The sequence below is a fragment of the Blennius ocellaris genome (genome assembly GCF_963422515.1).
Source record: "Blennius ocellaris genome assembly, chromosome: 8".
NCBI classification, from domain to species: Eukaryota; Metazoa; Chordata; class Actinopteri; order Blenniiformes; family Blenniidae; genus Blennius; species Blennius ocellaris.
The window spans coordinates 22861156-22881127 of record NC_137657.1 but is presented as its reverse complement, the minus strand read 5'-3'; the positions used below and the strand labels follow the sequence as shown (position 1 = coordinate 22881127).

Sequence of the window (19972 nt, the reverse complement as noted above, 5' to 3'; positions counted from 1 at the left end):
AAATACTTTTGGATATCATTTCTTTCTTTCCTTTAGATTTCCTTAAATCATGTTTCTCTTTACATTGTTTTGTTTGTAAATCATTTTTGATTTCAATGTGCGGTAGAGAGTCAAATACTGCTTTTTAAAATGACTTTATCTTGCAGAGCATTGCAACAGGCCACATCTTGAAGTATTGAGAGACTGCTGCCAAGTGTTAAGTAAAAGTATGGTGGTCAGCTTCACCACAAAGGAACCTGTGTTAAAATCCCCCCCCATTTTCAGTTTGACTCTACATGTTCAGGTGGTAACATGTGAGATCTGACTACAGAATTGAATCTTATAGTTTGATCAATATTCTCACTTGGTAACATTTGTAGGTGCACCTGCACAGTGGATGAAATGTTTATTCCAAAACCAGCTCAGTTGTTTGCTTGGCCTGGATATGTTTACTTTGCAGGTGTTTTCACACTGCTGCCTGGCAGCGCATGAAACGGCAACAGGTTTTCAAAGGAAATGAAGAAAAGGTTCCTTGTTTACTCATTAAAGTATTGGTTGTAAATTAGTACCTTAGTGTGGCTACTGTTATTGTTTACATTACCAATGACAACACAGAAACAGAAATGTTTTTATAGCTGGATTGTATATGAAAATCTGAATGTGAAAATCCTGATGCTACATTGTGAGTTTCTATTGTTATGTGATATGCAGATCAACACCAAGATATCACGTTTACGTCTGTTTGTGAATCTACTGCCATGTTAAAATAGCAAAATGTACATTATAGTTAATATTTTAGTTAATAGTTAATGTTTTCTTAAATGTTCCAAAAAGGTTTTAACACTATTTAGGTCCTGTTTCTTGCTTGTGATGAGAGATGCTAAATAGACACTGGAGCTCAGGGTCATGATGTCAGGTGATTCAAAGGAGCCATTCTTTGAACATACATTAAAATTACAAGACCTTGGGGGGCTTCAAATACCAGCCAGGGCTTTTCTGTGAGTTTGGATGGTGTGTGTGAGGGCTTTCTCTTGGTACTCCAGCTTAACTAGTGACCCTGAATTGTGTTAGTCTGTCTCTGTGTTTGATGGACTACTATCCATCAAACAAAGAAAAAGAAAATACTGGCTGTCTCACAAACTGTTCATATTTACTTTGGACATTTTTTGAAACAAACGCTTATATTTGACTGAAATCTCCCAGCTCAATAGCAAAAGTATGTTACAATCTGCCATTTAACCATAATGTAGGTGCCATTTGTCATTTTATTTCATGCATGCATGCTGCAACATACAAAGACGGCATGTGACGCAAAAACATCAACAATATGTGTGCAGTTTTGACTGGAGGAAAAACAAGCCAGTGTAAACGAACTGAAGACTTGCGGGAAACTCCGTGGGCAAGTGCGCATGTGCGGCGGTCACCGGGGCTTTTCTGTAAAAAAGCCGGTATATCTCTCGACATTCCAAGAATATACGATCAAACCCCGACGGAAGATGGACAGCTCTACAGCTGTGTCTCTGGAACCCGTAATGGACAGCAGCTTGGTGGAGACGAGAGAAAAAGCGCCCCTCAACCAGGTGAGTGTTTTACAAATGACTGCAAATGTGAACGTCTTCCTAAATATTAAGTACAGTAGAAAACTTACTGTGAAAAACCCACTTTTTTCTTAACCTCTACTTTCTTTTCAATGTGTTCTTTCTTTGTGGCTTTGCTTTAAAACGACATATTCACCGAGACCAATCTGTTTCCGTGTATTGTTTAGTAAAGCAGGACGCAGAGAAGAGAGCGCACATGACCCAAAAAAACAATAATGAAAAAACAAAGTTTTCCGTCTGTACTTTTTTCCTTCCATAAAGCCCCCCCCCCCCCCCCAACATTTTCCGATTGAATAAACTTGTGCGTGTGGTGATTTGTGAAAAGAAAGACACACAATGCACTCACAATGAACGTAGTGTGACGTAATTTATAGTGAATCACGTGATTTTCTTTCAGCTCTTCGGGTGTGACAGCCTTGATTCGCCTACATTTTTTAATACACTAATGACATTTGTTTGAGGTGACATTATTCACTATATTGTTTGAATGCAATTCATCCAACCTTCCTGTAAAAATATAATATGACTTCATTTGTCATTATATGTGTAACATAATTTAATTACAGGTACCGCTCCCTTGTGCATTATTAAGAAAGGGAGCAGCACCCATATTATATATTACACATATCATGTAAAATGTTGTATAACTTATTCTGCACTCAATGAAGCACTTACCTGTGTAGCAGCATGGTCACATCCAAAGAGACACACCATAATGACCTACTATTTCATCCATGCACTGAAGAAGACAGTGTAATTATACTAAATATGTACTCCCATGCTACAGGTGTTGAGTCTGAAAGCCTCCAGCATGCAGAGAGTCATCCAGATGATGCGGAAGAACTGCATCACAGTCTTGAGGTACATGTGCCTCCCTTTAGGCTCCCCGATGTGTGACAAGGTCGGATGCTGTTCAGGTAATATCTCGTTTTATGAGCTAGATTTTACAAACATATTTTTCTATAGAGCACGATAAGGGAGTCTCCCTGTCGCTTGGCGCTGATATTTTCATTTGTGTTAGTGAACGGGTCCTCTCTCTCCCTCTCTGCTTTCACAGCTCGACCTCAGCTGGAAGAAGGTAGTTCCCTATGTTGTATTTTTTTTTTTTTACAGAAAAGCATATTAAAATGTCTTTGTTTATCGCTCTTTTTCTGTTTGTCATATACCATGTGTATGTTTTGGTCTATGAGTTGTTTTCTTGTTGTGCTTTTCATTAACTGAAGGAACTTAGTCAGCAGCTGTGACTTACTGCATTTCTCTTATTGCATCACACTGGAACCACTTCCCCTTTTCATACTCCCCCCCCCCCCCCCCCCCCCCCGTTTCCCCTTTCTCCTTCTCATAAACAGAAGCCCTTCAGGGTCTACGGTCCACTGTTCTGATCGTCAACATCAGCAACTCCACCTTAACGCACTGCGTCATCGGAATAACACCTACCAGTCCACGGTGGCAGACCGGCAGCCTCTGATGCAGCAACCTGAGCACTTTGTACACGGTATGCAACTTGTAGGGTGTTCCTTTTCCTGCTTCATGCCGTGTTTTACTCTGCTTGTTCACTTTCAGAGCAACAAACAACTTGGAAGTTGTACCAACATGTCAAATGACTTGTGTGTTGCAGGTCAGCGGACGTGCAGCTGCAGTCATGGACAGCAGGGGGCAGAGCAGGCTTCTTCCACTTGTCCTCCTCCTCCTCCTCCCCCTCCTTCATCAGAGGCAGAGCAGCAGAGCGTCAGTATCCAGAGCTCTCAACTCAGCTACGTCATGATTGGAGACAACAACTACATGTACGCCGAACAAAGCGAGCCGTTTGAATGAAACTGCAACCTATGTGAATAGCAAGACAACCAATATGCACAAGAGTTTATCTACATTTATTTTGTTTTTGCTGCCATTGCAGACGAAGTAATGGTCTCACTTTTGTCATCAAGACTTTATGATTTATTGGGGGGGGGGGGGGGACCAACATAAAACATCAGTATTTATTTGCTTTGTATATTTTGATCAGAGGGATTGTGTTGTTTATCCTCAGTAGCATGGAGAGTTGAAAAATAGCTTGCTGTTTCATCTTTATTTCCTACTTTCCTTGGATATTTTACTCCTCATAACATGAAAATCGTAATATTCCAAAAGAGTATTCTACATGCTAGCAGAAAGAGCGGAGTACCAGAACAGTCGTCAGAGTCCCAAACCCTCGTGTTAAAATCATTGTCTCACCAATTTGTTTCCTGTTTTGCAACTTCTGCACCGCCATTAAACACGGGGGTTTATTCCAAGTTGTGGAGAAGCTAAGAATTTTCCTACGCAATGAGTCATTACACTGTGGTTTATTTCCAGCGACTGGGAAGAGTATTGCCAAATTTGTCTCATCAGCTCATTTCACACTGTGTGACTGCAGAGACAAACAGATGCTGTGTGTCTGTGACTAGAATCTCTTATCATGTGTTGATAACAGATTTAAGTGAAAGTGCATGGCCCGTGGTCATTTTCACTGCATTACTTTGTATCGTTATAATATATATTTGGAATTGTTTGCCTTTTCACCTTTATTGTTATTTAATCTTGTGACGTGAGTGTTTTTAAGCTTTGTACTCATGAGAGGCTGTATTTAAAATCTCAACGAAAGGGAGTTGAATCAACAGGCACTGAACTGTTGACTTTTCTTGTGAAATTCATTTCTTCAAATGTGAACTGCCAAGGAGAAATGTTTTTAATCTAATAAAAAGTTTACAGTAACTTCAACCTTTGTGTCGGGAAATTCATTTCTTCTTTTTTCCTTCCTTCTTCTTTCCTTTCTTGTCTGTTGTTTTAAAACTGCCGAGGCCTCGGCGGACCATGCAGCCTCTCCACCAGGCCTGCAACTGCACAGGCACATGCCGCGGATAAGAATGAGCCAATAAGAGCAGATCTGATAAGAGTGTAACTTATTGGCCAGTCTCAGCCCGTCTTCTGATTGGATGTTTTTTTTTACCTTGGTGGCAGCTCTGGCTTCGGCCTGCTGTAGGCGCAGGGTCTCCTGCTCCTCTTCGTCCTCTATCACCACCTGCTCCATCGCCCTGAACTGAAACGGGCAGCAAGTGACAACCTGGCAAACTACAACGTTGAGGACCAGCATGAGCCGAGCAGTGCGAGCCGCTCACCTTCCCTTCCATCTCCGTCTGCCTGTTGAGGTTTAAGGCTTTCTTGCCCCAGACGTCGATGTACTGCTCCTTCTTCTCCTGCTGAAGCTGCTTCGTGAGCTGCTGCCACTTCTGCAGCTGCTGCTGCAGCTCCTGGGCGACAGCGAAGCAACATTAGACGCTGAGCATTATGCTGCTTTGCTTCACGACTTACTTGGATGATCAACAATAGTGACAATAAAAGAATGAAAAGATTTTCTGCTTCCAACACATCTTAATCTGGATATGTGACATCAGAAGCCCCTCCCACGTTCTGAAGAGACATTGCCTCTCGTGTTTTTGTTTGTGTGATCATGTTGCATTTGTTTGTGCCTGTGTTTCTCTGCAGTCCTTCTGTGTCTGCAACACTATAGTGTCTCTGTGAGCTTTTGTTTTGATTTTTTTACCATTTGGTGGTTGTGTTTATACTTTCCTTATGGTTGCGTGTGCTTTTGTCTGTTTTTAGTGATTTTATGTATTTTGAAGTAATTTAGTGTTCTTTGAACAAATTTTGTGTTTATCTCTATATTCCCCTTTTGTTTTTGTTCTTTCAAACTGATTGGGGCTCTTCGTGTTTCTTCTGTGTCTGCCTGTGGTCATTTAGTCTGTTTTGTAGTCAATGTGTGTTTCAATGTCTTGTCAATTGTTTTTCTCTGCAGTCGTTTTATGTTCTGTGGAGAAGATTTAGGTCTCCATGAGGCAATTCGTAGCTCTTTTTAGTTTTGTGTCTCGTGGTGGTCATCTTATGTAATCCTTAAGAATAGAGGCTGGGGTATTTGTTGAACACTCAATATCAGCACTGCTGAGGCATGTCAGGAGCATACTCATGTTAAAGTGATGTCTTGTGCCCTCTAGTGGAACTTGGGCCAGACATTCTTTTAACTCAAAACGTTTCTGAATGCTGGACGAATGATCTGATCTTTTGGTGCAAATACATCAATATCCCCCCTCCGAAAAAAAAAAAAAAAATCAAAAAGTTGTTTGAACAACCTCGTGCTGATCTTGCAGGAATTTCTCTGACTCCTCATTAACTCTCATCTCCTCCTTCAGCTTTTTATCCAGCAGCTGAGAGAGAGAGAGAGAGAGAGAGAGAGAGAGAGAGAGAGAGAGAGAGAGAGAGAGAGAGAGAGAGAGAGAGAGAGAGTGATTATTTGTTACTGGTGTCGGTTTATCTGAGACTAAACCAGAGTGGTGTCAAACAGAAAGGGCCAATAAACTCACGTCCAGCTGATCCTGCAGTAACTTCTCTGCTCTCTCAGTAACTTTCTCCTCTGTCAGGAGTTGCAGCTCAACAATCTTTTTCAAATCCTCTTTGCTTTCAAAGCTCTGCACTTTCTGACCGGAAGAGGCGTCGTCCTTCTCCTGAGGGAGAGAGAGAATTAGGAGTGTTGTGGGATTTTGTGAGAAAGAGCCAAAGATGAGGAGTCGGCGTTTCGACGAGCACACGAGAACACAAACACAAGTCAGCTGACTGAAAGAAAGGCAGCGACTCTGAGCAGAACTTATTCATATTTAACAGAGTCAGACCTGGTTAGTATAAATTTATCGTCGCTTTATTTTATTGTATTTTTAAGAGGTCTCTCAAACAGGCATTCTCGTTTCAGTCATTTATTCACTTTTTAATTCTGTCAGTGAGCCTGTGAGTGCCCATCCATGTCTGTGTCCCTGCTGTTTTTACTGTCTTCTGTTTGTTTAAATGTAACTGCAGGTACTGCCAGACTCCATGTTGCGCAAATTGACCTTTGACCTTGAGAGCCATTTGACCTTTCCAACAATGTTCTGGGTTTAAAGGAACTTGAAGTCTAAATATGCTACTGAAGTCAAAATATCCCATAAGAACTGGATCCTTCAGATGGACAAGTCGAAAAAATGTGAGGAGTTTAAAATTTTTTTGAAAACGGCTGGTTTCTTACGTTCACATTTCCTGGTTGCTCCTGGGCTTCCTTTTCACGCACAGCTTCTCTTCTCTGCTCCAGTTCTTCCAATAACTCCCTGAATTGAAAGACACCAATCCTATCTTCTCACTCATCGACACCCCAAGCTTTTTCTGAGCAGAGGCTTTCTCATTACTTTTAACAAGGCACATTTTCACCTGCTTTTCTGTTCATCTTTCTGCTGCTGCTGCTCTTTTTTCTCCAAAACGTGGAGCAAAGAGTTGAAACTGCGCTTCTCCGTTAGTTCCAAATGCAGCTTGGACATCTGCAGTGATATGCTTTCACTTGACGAGAGAGAGAGAGAGAAATGAAAAGATGAAACTAAAAGTTTACTTTTATTTGTTGGGGTAGCACTTACCAATAACTTTTCAACTTGCTCAACCTGGCTTTCTCCTGCACACAGATAAACAAACACCCATCCAGTTATGAGCAGAATAAAGACACATGACTGTCGGATCAGAGTTTATTGGATGATTCTCTGCACAGTGGACATGAACAGGTGATGTGGTCACCTGGGCAGCTGCAGGGCCGTTCTGCCTGCTGATCTGCACCTCCAGGGTATGTCCCAGCAAATCCAGCTTTAGTGTGCAGTCCTCCACTACCGCTGCCACTCTGAGGCTCTGAATCTGTGATAAAGTCATCCTGGGGAAAACAGTCAAAGCAGAGCATTGGGTTTAACTCAGACAGTATGTTATTATTATTATTATTATTATTCTACTTGGTGTTTTAAACTTGGTTCATGTCCATGATAGCAGACTGTTTTAGTGAACACTTTCCCCAACACTAAAAGGACATCATTCAACACGTTTTGATAATTCAGTTATCAATGAGTTCATTCGTGGTTGAAATAGCATCGATTTAGCGCCTGTTCAGATGTCACTTTCAACACTTTTAACAGCCAAGTCAGCCGCCGCTCTGTTTAGCAGTGGCCCATACACCATGCATCACAGTGAAAGCATAATCAAATGGATTTCAAAATAGTACTGACATCCCAGGGAATGAGATCTCTTGTTAGTTAATAAAACACCAATTAAAACTGCTGCTAATAATAATAGGCAACAACAAGGCTAATAAATGAGCGCAACTTCGCTACCGAGCAACACAGTGACTGTTTGCATGTCACCATGGCAACAGAGTAATGCCGCAGCAGTTGGGGTATCTGAGGTTTCGTTTTCGCAAAATTCTACTCACCCGAATTGCATGGAAACAACCACAAACTTTGTCTAAACTTTTTTTCACCAATAATACCTTCATACAGCAGCACCATTGACCTCCAGCCAGACTCGCACACACAGGCACACACACAGGGGCTCTGTTTTCACATGCACACCTGACCCGTCCCCCTTCTCCACTCTCAGCCAATCACATGCCAACTTCCGCGAACGGTGCGTTCAAGTAACACAAAAGAATGGGAACAAAAGACTTTCATCGTGTAACCTAATATTGCAGGCTGATGTCAAATTACCGGCGCGAGAAGTCACAGTTGAAAAAGATTTCTTATCAGAACGGAAGGACTTCGGTGACACTCGAGGCAGTCGTCCAGAATTGCATTACAATTTATTGTTGTAGTCGTCATTTTGTTGCACTCTCTGCAGGGAGTTACAGCTTGAAGGTAATACAGACTGAAGGTACAAGCTACACTGTAGTACATGCATGATGCTTCGTCACACACAGTGTTGTTTTCTCTGTGGATTTGCCGCTCCTTTCCTTCACTTTGACTCAAGCACAATCACCCTCTGAGAGATCGACAGCACGGTCATCATTGAGGCAACAACACACCTGATCTACAAACAAACCATTAGAAACAAAGTATGTACAGTAGCAGTAGGTGACTGTTTAATGAGTGGTCATAAAAGGCAGCTTTTAAGGCAGAAGTATATCAGGGGAAAGGATGAGGAATGTGATGAAAATTAAAAGCAACAAAAAGGGGAAGTATTGGATCCTGCCACTGAGACTGAGATGTAAATGGAAATCATAAAGGCAATAATAACACTAACTGTATTATGTGTTAGACAGCCAGACAGCATGTTGCCATTCTTTATTAGCTATAGAGTGAACCCGGATTCATTATCTGTACATGAGGCATTTCAGTATGAGTTGAATATCTCACAATACACAAGTCAAGTTATTATTTAATGTAATGAAAAGTAAAGGAGTTAACATAAACAACATATTTAGAAAATTAAAGGTACAGTGTTTAAAAAAAAAAATCAAAAATATGAACATAATATATGTAAATTATTAAAAGACACCTCTAAAAAAAAGTAATTTATTACTGCAGTGCACATGAGTAAATAATCATTAAGCAATGTGCTTTAAAGGCCCTAAATTGTTATTTCCTCAACCACCCTAACTATGAATGGTGTGGCCACGTAGAAGCTCTGGGTTTTTCCTTTAATTGTTTCAATTTATTCGCCTGACAGATGTTTAACTTGTGCTTGTGCGACTGTTGGTTTGAAATGGAAAGGGCTCCGTCAGAAACAGCTCACGTCATGTCAGCACCAATCAGGATTTAACTGTATTCAAAGTGTATTTGGGAAGGTTAGCTTATAGACGTATGTCACCGATTGTCCACATATTGTTAAGAGGAGCACTTTAGTCTAGAATCAGATTGGGATTGGGACAACCTTTTCTTGGAATATAAATCTTGATGACGCAGCTTCAGCTGTGTCAGTTTTTAGATCAAATCCCTCCTCCTTTCCATGAACTGATGAGTTACTTTTACAGGTTTTAAACAGGAAACTATGTTTCTTAAAAATTCTGAGGAGGGGCTCAAACAAAAACAATGCATACTCACTGTGTTGTAACATGACGGTATCACTTCAGGGGAAAACACCTTTCTTTAGGGAGCACACACATGACAAAGAAGGTATTATTTGGCACAAACCATTGCTTATAATAGTGATTTTTCTGTTTGTGGCACAATATGTGGAAGAAAACCAGCTATGGATAAATTAATAATTGTTTTAATCCCACAAGGAAAGAAGAAGCATGCTTCAAACCAAAGCGTGCTGACAGCAGCAGAGAGTCGGAAAAGTCACTCGAAACATCATCAGCAAGAGTCCAAATGGAAAACAACGGGTGACAATATCATTGGACAATCGTTTACTGTACACACACGCACGTAAAAAACTAAACTGTAACCCATACAAAATGTACAGTTTGATATTTTCTTGAGTGTCACACTCAGTTTCCAACAGGATCTCTTCTCAGTATTGTGCTTTGAATGACAGTGAGCCTGATCGGACCACACTGTCGTGCCATCAGAGGCGAGGGAAGTCAGTCCCCTTTGATTTCCACTTTTTTTTTTTTCTGCTCGGATGAGTGTCTGGAGACAGTTTAAAGGATCTTCTATGATTTTAATGAGAAGACACTGGCACATCTACAGTATGCTGCTGTCTGGAGGAGGTGTACACGATGGATGAGAACACGTCGACATAATCACACTGTCCAATATGTCCCAATCCGACTCAAGCACACACAGACGATGATCACATCCAGTGTTGAGTCTTGATATTTGTGCCATTGGAGCTGGAGGCAGCCCAGCAGAGAGAGAGAGAGAGAGAGACAGAGAGAGACAGAGAGAGACAGAGAGAGAGAGAGAGAGAGAGAGGGAAGGTAAAAAGTTTCAGATTTCGTTGATTGTTCGTTCGGATGGCCGGTACTCCTCCCTGCCTTTCGGGGAGGACATGTAAAACGACTGGGTCTTGCGTTTTAAGCGAGCCCTCCTGGTGGCCAGCGACAGGCTGTGCTTGCTGGAGGCGATTATGTCGGAGATGAACTTCTTGCATTCCACGCACACCTCCATGCTGGCCCAGTCCTCCGTCAGCTCCGAGGGAAGCTCCAGCTCCTCGTGAGACTTTAGAGAGCCATGTTTGGAAAACCTGCATGGAAGAAAACACAATGTGGATCTCTCTTAAACACGACCAGGTTATATCTACATATGTTATATCTTTGTTGTTTGGGGAGTAATACCTGCTGGAAGTTTTAACTGGAAAACACACTGTAGATATGTAGATATATAAACAGCTACTGGATATACAATATCCAAATATGTGTACTGCTCATAGCTCATTGTGTCAAATAATGTATCCAACAGAGAATAAGTAATAGAGTTAGTTTTAAGAAGGGTTGTAGTCACTGGATGCTAAATATTCTGTTTTTGATCAAATCATTACACTTAAACTGTTTGTGTTAACTGTGAGACATTTCATAAACAATATTAACTCTCTGCAATGTCATAATAGTTGGCTACCCAGAAATGCAAAGCTATTTCCTCAATAATTTGTCCAACAATGTAAAGGTTTCAAGTGGAACAAAATTCTACAAATCATTCAAAAAATATATATCAAGAATATCAAATAATCACAGATGTGTTCACCAAGTTTTAAAGTTTTAAATGAATTTGGATGAAGAAACATGCATCATGTTGCATGTTTCCTAAAACTGTAAACCATTTATAATCGGAACCTCTGCATAAATTAATATTTATTGTCAATACAGATGCATTATAAATTATTCAGGAAGTCTGGAAGATAAAGCTTTTGCTATTATGAAATGTTGATGACTCCTGGATTAAATCAAAATGTGTGATTAAGCAGAAGAAATGTGCATGACGAGCAGCGAGAGAAGTAATTCTGGATTTATCCACTAGATGTCAGTGTGTGACAACTCAAAGAGGCAGATTGGGGCATTTGCGGCTTCAGGTCAGAAGACTGGAAAAATCACAAAGGTAATTGTGAAGGCAAAGATTTTTCTGTGCATGTTTTTCTTTCATAATTACAGTTTGTGATTAATAGTACCTGATGTATGGACTTTGTATTCTTATTAAGAAGGATCTGGATTATCTCCTATGTACGTAATGCAGTTCAATGAGAAAGTTTCATGGCTCTTACTTGGACATGGTCTTGTGGATGCTGTGGCGTTGTGGGCTGCCAGAAGTTTTCTCAGATTTTGATGCTGCTCCAGAAGCTTTTCCGCTTCCTTTAGATGCTCCTTTCGATGCTCCTTTTGAAGTGGAGGGTACAGCAGCTCCTGCCACAGCTGACGGCCCCGGCACAGGGCCCTTCTTCGGGCTTGGTCCCGGCCCGGTCTTTGACCCAGGCCCCGTCACTGACCCTGACCCTGACCGTACCATTGAACCCGGCCCCATCGCTTGCCCTAGCGCTGAACCCGACCCTGACCCCAGTCCTGGCCCCAGTCCTGGTCCCGGTCCTGGCCCCAGTCCTGGCCCCATCACCATCTCCAGCCCCATCACAGGCTCCGGCCCTCCAGCCACAGACAGCTGCCCTTGTCCTACCGCAGTCATGGCACTTACTCTCTCCCTGGGGAGAGTGTTGGTTGAGCCGATGGAGTAAATGGGCAAACTGGAATAAGGTTTGGAGGGCAGCCGCATCTGTAAGAGGAAGAAGGCATAGATGTTGAAGAAAATGTTTCAGCATACAACCTCGGGTAATCTGCTCCATTTACAACCTAATGTTTAAAAAGGAGAGCTCTGTTCCAGAAATGTCGTAATGACGTGTAAACATATAAATATCTGTTCATGAGATCCACAGATCATTGCATAATGTTTTAAATGACATTTTGCACATCTCAACCAATCCTTTTGAAATAGTGGCATTAAACTGTCTATAAAGCTGATTGAATGATCCTCCTGTGACTGACCTTTTTGCAGCACTGCGAGCACACAGGCCTGCAGGAAAAAAAGAGAGACATAGGAGGAGAAATGAAATTTCTCCTCCTAAACATCTAAAACACAATTTATTTAAAACAATAATTTGAGAGCTTTTACTTTTTGCAGAACTGGCAGATGTAGGACCAGGTGAAAAGGGAAAACCTTTTGGTTCGACAACAGAAGCAAAGCTGCGATAGAAAAATAAAGAAGAATGAGGGCAACAAGGAATCACTGCACTGCCGATTGAGAGCCAGGAAAAATCTACAGCGGACATGAGCAGTACGCGAGTAACGAGTGTACCTTTCCCTTCTTCATGGAGTTGTAAATGTCTTTGTACTGCTGGAATTTCTCCAGCTCTGCCTTCACCAGCACCTGTCGGATGTGCATCACCTCCTCCACCGTCAGAGACAGACACTCCACGGGGAAACAGAACTCCTCCTGCACATACACACACACACACACACACACAGCAGTGAGTGAGCGTAGCAACGTAGCAACGTAGCAACGTAGCAACGTAGTAACGTAGCAACGTAGCAACGTAGCAACGTACCGTACACAGGACTTGGTCTTAGTATTTCAGCTGCACATCCGGGTCATAAAATCATCCTGCTTTTCCAGAGCAAAATCCTTGGGGAGATGTTTAAAGTGATGTTTTGCGTTTCCACAAACTTTACATAAGGGCAATACAAGGTTTGTTGAGTAGCAATATGTACAAAACCACTTCATCAATTTGTCACGAGAGACTTGCTCATCACTAGTTACAATTACAATGTCTTTAGTATTTCTGAAGGGAGCTCTCTCAGTAAGTAAACAAACAAGTTAATGATGATCACTGAGTCTAGGCAAATGACTGGAGACACAAGTCTTTTGTATTTGTTTGCAAAAGAACGTGGTAACACAATGATACCAAACCTTTTTTCTTTCTTTTCCATTGAGTCTCCATAGATCAGCTTTAAGAAAGTCTGTCTGTGTTTTCAAGTGACAGAAGGAGATGCCTGTGCTTGGAGATGAGGGGGAATATTCCGGCTCACAATTGATAAGATTAATTTGAATGAAATCAGTCAAAATCACTCAAATTTAGACTCCTTAATAATGTGGCCAAGACACCCGGTCAGGATCACGTGACCTGAGTGAAGCTTTGGAGGCCTTGGCATATGGGATGCTTGAAGAACTGAATTGTGGTGTGTCTCGTTTATCTCCTCTCCTCCCGTTATTCTCTTTTCCTTTTCGTTTTGTCAGGTAAAACACTGTACGGCTTTTTACACCTGCGACTTTGGCCACACCTTCAACAGTCACTGCTTCTGCACAATCTAATGCTTAATGCTCAAAGCTGTAGTGTGTTGTGTTAGGGCCCCTGAGAAGGAGGAAGAAAAACATTACACACCAAGTTATGGTAAAAAAAATAAATAAATTTTTTTAAAGCACAATGAAATATTTGACAACCAGCATGACTGTAAATGGACCAGTAAACAGATGAGCTTGATTCTACAAAGCACCAAGTTTAAATGTGATTTAGCTGTAGCTGCCTATTTGCAAGTTACTTGTAATATTATCAAAAGCAATGATTTAAATGATAATGGTGTCTAGCTAATCACAGATGTAAACTACACACTATCATGGCGGCGGGCCGGCTCTGAGTGATGGATCACTAGTGAAGCTGGCAGCATTTAGCATGTGCAGCTACCGTCACTATGCCAGGACAGACTGACGGGGGACTGGCAAACCTCAGCCGACTCTCTCCGTTTGACGTAAACACTCCAGCACAGAGCAAACAAGGCCTTCACCAAGCGCAGTGCAAACGCCTCCCCGGGGTGGGCGCTCCGCAAAGGGTGAAGAATGGAGGGAGAAGGGCGGAGGAGGGAGGGGATGCAGGAGTGAAATGAGGCTACCATCCCAACCTGAACAAGAGAAGGTGGGCTAGAAGGAGAACAGCAACCCTGCAGCTTCAAACAAGTACACAGGGCATCTGGGTGTGTCTGGTGACTGTAAAGAAATCCCGGGCAAAGGAAACAAAGCAAACACAGCGATAAGGAGGAAGATGACAGCTTGTGTTTAGGTTCAGTCCCTCATTGCCTCCATCTCTTTACAGACCCATCTCTTCCCAATCTCTCCATCTCCCTTTCTTCTTTTTGGGGTTATTAAGTTAAAAAATTAAAACCCACAATGGAGCAGTGAGACAAAATCCAGCATGTAACTTTTCCAGATTGTACTTTCAAATTCTTGCTATGAGAACATTTCGCGTCACTCCAGAAACCAGCGGGATCCGACTCACCAGGGACCTGGAGCCGTGTTTGGAGGGCGGCTGGAAGAGTCGGACGTTGGTCGGCGTTTCCTTCTCGATGGAGTGTCGCCTCTGGGGGGTCTGACGCCTCTCCGGCTGCGGCGTAGAGGAGATGGGCAAGAACAACGGTGGAGCTGGTGTTTGAAAGAAGAAGAAGGACAGTAGTGAGTATTTTAAATGGAAAAACTTGATGGCTTGAAATCAATCTTCCAACACAAATAAGAAGAGAGCTTTAGGAGAACCAGAGCTGTGACACTGTAAATTTACTATTAATCCATCACTGTCACAATGAGGTTTAGTAAAGGAGCCGTGTCGGCTGTGACAAGGATGCAGAAAGATTTCCTGACTCACTTTTCTTTCCCAGTGCACACTCCGGGGACGTGTCGTCCATCAGCGATGTTGCCACACTGGAACTGCTTGCCGATTTGTGGCCAAATATCTCATCCTTGAATACACACAAAGCACTTTGGTTATTATACTCACTCTGCATGTGGTGCGTGTATATTTCTCACAGGAATTGTACTACCATGTGGTTTTATGGCTGCAAAGGTGCATATGACATTAAAGCGTCTCCAGACTCATCAAACATGCCACCAGTATTTTTAAGGAATGTGAATGAATGTCATGAGGTGTACGTTTCTTTACGGTTGTATTGAATGCAGAAAAAGTGCAAAAACATTAGCCTAATTTTTGATGTTTTGCAATAAAATACCTGATTAGCCCATCTTTGAGTGCAAAATTAAAAGTCCCCATTAATAACATATGATAAAGAGTGCATGCATAATTCTTTATGACAAAACATAGTATAAAGAACCTGAAATTCTCAAGAAGAAAAAAAATTGGAATTTAAAAGTTATTGCAGTGTTTCTGTCCAGACTAATGTTAGCCTGTTTACCTGCTAGCTTTCATGCCAGTGCTATCTTACAAGCAATTAATGGAAAACATGCTTCACTAATATACATTTCACTGCTTAGTGGTCTTTATGTGGTTTACTAACGTTTCACATTCACTTCATCACAAGGACATTTTGACACATGTAGATGGAAGATTCAACCAAAACCTGCTCTACCATTAAAGATAGTTGTAGTCTTCAAAGTCATATTGTACATACAGTTTGGAGCAAATATACAGCTGTTGCAGAGCCGCATAAATCCCAATTAAACACACTTACATCAGAGTCGGAGCTGTCCAGCTCAGCGAGGCTAGGAGCCTTCAGAAGTCTCTTTCTGGGTGGTACAGACTGAGATCCAGAGGGCTGTGCCCTGGGAGATGCCGACCCATTGGTGAGGGACAGAGTGCTGGACGTCCTCCTGCCCATGTACGGACTAAACTCATCTGCCGGGGCCACATAGGAGACGATCATTCAGACACAGTAAGAAAAATCAGTTGAGATGATTCGCAAATTAGCTCCTCTGGCGATTCCTTGCATCCCTGCTGAGATGTTTCAGTAATCTTTAAGGATTATTATACCCATTTCTAACACAGCGGGAGGTTGATTGAATGGATGCAATGAATCCCGTCACAGAGGGCTGAGGTTTGAGAACCATCTGAGGGTTGGGGGATTGGATGGGTGAGTTAATGTGGTCTGAGGGAGGGTAAAGGAGCAGGCCAGGGTTACAAGGACAGCACGGGGTCTCTATTTACATGAAATATTGCTATGATTTAACCATGAACCTCAGAGGACAAGAGTTCTTCCTACTGTCCCTCCCCATGGTTCTCTGTAGGGAAAGCTATGTCCTGGAATACCTAAACAATACTTAATATATAATAATAGTAAGATAATTAGACAGACTGACACCAGGTGTCATTTCCTGAATTAAAGCAAAAAGACAACCTGAAAGGAAATTTTGGGAGAGAGGTTGGGAGGGGAAGAGAGTCTAAAAAGGGGACACAAGCGAGTGCTGCAAGAGACAGATAAAGCGCCACGGCTGATAGGATCTCTGCTTTCAGCCTCCTGCACATGAGCTCATCGTCTCAACGGCAGCTTTGTTCCTACTGCTGACACAGAACTGTCTTTCTCCGGCCAGTCTTGAGAGTCTGCTTGGCAGAATTCAAGCATTTAGCCTTCATTTTGTCTTCTACCTTTGTTTCCCTTAGTTGTAAGCAAGTGTTTGATAGAAAAAGGCATTAGTTCACAGCCAGGGAGCGAGACAGAGGAGGCTGCTAGGTTAGAGGCGATCGAGGCCTTCCAAACAGCATTGCTCATACATTACCTAATCCTGTACGGAACAAATCCTGTGGCATACTGCGAGTTTTGCCAAAACCTAGAAAGGGGACAGCTCCTCCATTAGGATAAGTGCATTCCACCACCCTATATGTCTGCAGTGTATGGCCAAATAATCAGCATTGAATGATGCAGTGTCAGAAAATGTTTAAAGATGTCCTCCTTTAACCTCAGCTTCTACCACATTTGAATAATACTTTTGAACCAGTGCCAATAGTAACTGCGGGAGCATATAAATAGCTTTTTATGTGATCTTTCAGCTCTGTAGTGTGAGCGTCCTTCAAATTCTTCTTGATGCTGCACTGCATTCTGCTCTCAGGATGCTGCTGATGGAGAAGCAGGTCTCCTATTCAAAATTCCTCCACATGACGGATGAATGTCAAAGCTCAGGGGAGTTGACAATAGTTCCCAGTGTGAAACTACGACATGATATACTCATTTGTTAATTTTTGCACAATATAAATTTGAGAAAATGTAAACTCATAAGTAAGTCAATGCAGTACAGTTCAGTACATACAGTATCTGAATTGAAACTATTCACAGGCAGTGATGCTGTTGATCTTGACCTGGTCAGGTTGGCTCAGCCATGGAAATCCTTACATCTATTAAGTATAGGGACAGATTACAAAATGTCAGGGTGTCTAAATCTATATTGCATTTAAACAGCTACATACATGAGTTTTAAACTGAGATCTCATGAGTGTTGTCAGGTCTCACCCCAGTCCACGTACGCATTCATAAGTTGCCTTCAGCCTTGGCAGCTGCCAGTTCATTTCTCATGTCTCAGTGGACAGACTACCCGTGTACTGAGGTACAAGCGAAACACTTTGAGCAGATATTTAGGTCCTCTCTCTCCGAGTCCTGACAGTCTCATATATTACAAAGACATTTGTGACAACACTCCATGGATCTTATATATATATTTCCTCCTGGAATTTTTAGTCACTGATTAAAACCTGGATAATAGTCATGAAAGTGTCACTGAGTATTTACCGTCTCCCCATAAAATAAACAGCGGTTGAACTGGTCACACTGTCACAGAATGATACATGGCGGCAGGAAGGTTGTACACATACAGATGTCAGTATGAATAATGGGGAGTAAACCTCGTGGTGTGATGCGAGACACTGACTTCAGTAGGAAGGAAAAGTGGGCTGCAGCACTATTACCGTTTGCTTGCCTCTACATTTATAGCCGTTTTAATGCTGAACTTGTGCCAGAGCTGGTTGGATATACAACATGTGGTCTCCTGTGAGTGTGCAGAGCATGAGGCGGCACACCGGCCCCTCTGCAATTCTGCAAATTCACTGTGGCACATGAGAAGCTCCTTTGTGTGGGATTGATGGTGCTCAGAGACACTGAGGTCGTCGTCACTCTTTAGGCTGTTCCTTTTCACTGATTAGATGGCTGGCAGTACATTTAACAGACTATATACTTAACAAAGGTGACATTTTCCTGAGTGTTTTGGAGGAACAAAGAAAAAAAAACTAAAAAAACAAGGACATTTTATCATCAGTTACGTATATAACATTGCACATGAACTGTTGCAAAAGTCCTGGCAAGAGCAAAACATTTTACCACTCAATAGGAAAAGCATATCCTAAGACGAAAAAAGAAAAGAAAAAATCTGAATTGAATAATTTCAAACAAAAAGTAATATTACACATAAAATGAAGCTGGATATTGACAACATGTAACTTTCAAACACTACTCCAAAAGTCACGAAGCCTCCGAAAAGCCTCAATCTGCCTGTGAGGAAATGTGATCATGTCCAACCAGCCGCACACAGCAGACTTTCATCAGTCGCTGACGTGCTGGTGCTCAGCGGGTTGCATTCCGTTTCAGCTTTTTCACTACAGTTCCCAGCACTGATGACAGTTTGTGGGCAAGAAAACCCAAATATTCAGGGGAATGAAAAAAAAAGAAGTTAAAAAAAACTAACATAGATTAATAGAGCGACAAGTATTTGGTATGACAACCGACATTTGTTAATTCGTTAATGTTAACTTCAAAATTTACCTATATACTTTCTGCACACTTATTCAATTAAAATTGGTCTAAAAATGTAAGATTGCATACTAATCAGTACATAACATACTAGCCAGGTTTTTTTTATATGTACACCCTTTGTTTAAAACTGTTTAAAACTGTCTGTTTGCTCTTGTCTGAGTCCTCCTACTGAGCAGCATCCCACATCTCCACGTTTCACCTCCACAGACTTCCATCACCAAACACAGAAGCATGACGTGACGTGTGCAGCGACGCTCATACGTGTATGTGTGTGTGGCTGTGTGCAAGTGTGTGTGTGTGTGTGTGAGCTGGTAGAGCAGATGAGCAGCCACAACACGGAGGGTAACAGAAGAAGATTACGGAAAAAAAAAATAAAAAAGAAGCCAGGTAAGCAGCGAGAGGGGACTTTACCTGACGCGTCAAAACTGAAAGACATGCTAAGTGGCCGAATGACTGAAACGAGAAACAGTCACGGCACGGGGCGGTCATTGCTTGGGATCAAGGAGGTGGATTAAAGGCAAAGCTTAACACATACAAGAGGAAATAATCTGCTTGTATTGGGAAAGAAATGTCAGGGTACAACATGCTCATTATCTGCTTCAGATCACAAAAGTTTCAGCACTTTCATGCTGGTCGATAATAGGATTTCAAATGATCCACAGCCAGACTACTGACATTCAAACAGTGCTCGAGTTAGTACTGTTAGTGTTAACAGAATCATTTATAAGGAAACTTAGCATAGGTGTTTTGAATAGGAGTAGAATTGCAAACAATATAAACAAAAGAATCAATAACAGGCTTTAGTTGCAAAACAAAAATAAAGGTTAGGCAGCATCAAGGAAGGAAAAGAGCGGAAGCGCAAATATTTGTGTAATAAAGTGTGAAAAGAACTGAACATCACTCAAAAATAATGACGCCACTACATATCCTGTGTCATTATCTTGCAAACTTCCATACTTCATATTTACAGGTTTTGGTTGAAGTATGTCGATACATTCACGAGTGAATAGAAATAGTAATTTTGTTCATATTTCAAACATCAAGCATTTTATTTTCCATGAAACAGCAATGATTAAAGGTGACATTTTGCAAATACAACTTGCATAAAACAAGTACT

The 19972-nt window shown here is 41.7% G+C and overlaps 3 protein-coding genes across 3 annotated transcripts in view; 1 reads left to right on the top strand and 2 right to left on the bottom strand.

Moving 5' to 3' along the window:
- Nucleotides 1-1453: 1453 nt before the first annotated feature.
- On the top strand, nt 1454-3321 carry LOC308133735 (uncharacterized protein). The gene is made up of 5 exons (XM_080501233.1): nt 1454-1559; nt 2365-2494; nt 2635-2655; nt 2930-3072; nt 3196-3321. The coding sequence occupies exons 1-4, from the start codon at nt 1476-1478 to the stop codon at nt 3043-3045; spliced, it is 351 nt and encodes a 116-aa protein (XP_080357359.1). The 5' UTR covers nt 1454-1475; the 3' UTR covers nt 3046-3072; nt 3196-3321.
- A 981-nt stretch (nt 3322-4302) lies between these two features.
- Nucleotides 4303-7307, bottom strand: drc9 (dynein regulatory complex subunit 9; the record flags this gene model as incomplete). Its single annotated transcript, XM_080500558.1, has 9 exons — nt 4303-4435; nt 4546-4635; nt 4715-4846; nt 5723-5797; nt 5954-6094; nt 6646-6724; nt 6825-6950; nt 7025-7059; nt 7179-7307. 9 exons carry the CDS (start codon nt 7305-7307, stop codon nt 4334-4336), a joined length of 909 nt encoding a protein of 302 aa, XP_080356684.1. The 3' UTR covers nt 4303-4333.
- A 2987-nt stretch (nt 7308-10294) lies between these two features.
- The window catches only part of spire1b (spire-type actin nucleation factor 1b), a gene marked incomplete at both ends in the record, with an annotated part of 32692 nt that continues 23014 nt past the window's right edge, over nt 10295-19972 (bottom strand). Inside the window, 11 exon segments of the mRNA XM_080501667.1 lie at nt 10295-10550; nt 11562-11697; nt 11906-11930; nt 11933-12061; nt 12331-12358; nt 12458-12528; nt 12641-12778; nt 14613-14755; nt 14973-15066; nt 15793-15956; nt 19267-19308. Of these exon segments, the coding sequence (XP_080357793.1) occupies nt 10295-10550; nt 11562-11697; nt 11906-11930; nt 11933-12061; nt 12331-12358; nt 12458-12528; nt 12641-12778; nt 14613-14755; nt 14973-15066; nt 15793-15956; nt 19267-19308 (1226 nt within the window).

Coding starts and splice junctions, on each gene's coding strand:
- LOC308133735 (XM_080501233.1), top strand. CDS start 1,476: ATGGACAGCTCTACAGCTGTGTCTCTGGAACCCGTAATGGACAGCAGC. Junction 2,495..2,634: donor CAAGGTCGGATGCTGTTCAG/GTAATATCTCGT, acceptor CTGCTTTCACAG/CTCGACCTCAGCTGGAAGAA. Junction 2,656..2,929: donor TCGACCTCAGCTGGAAGAAG/GTAGTTCCCTAT, acceptor CATAAACAGAAG/CCCTTCAGGGTCTACGGTCC.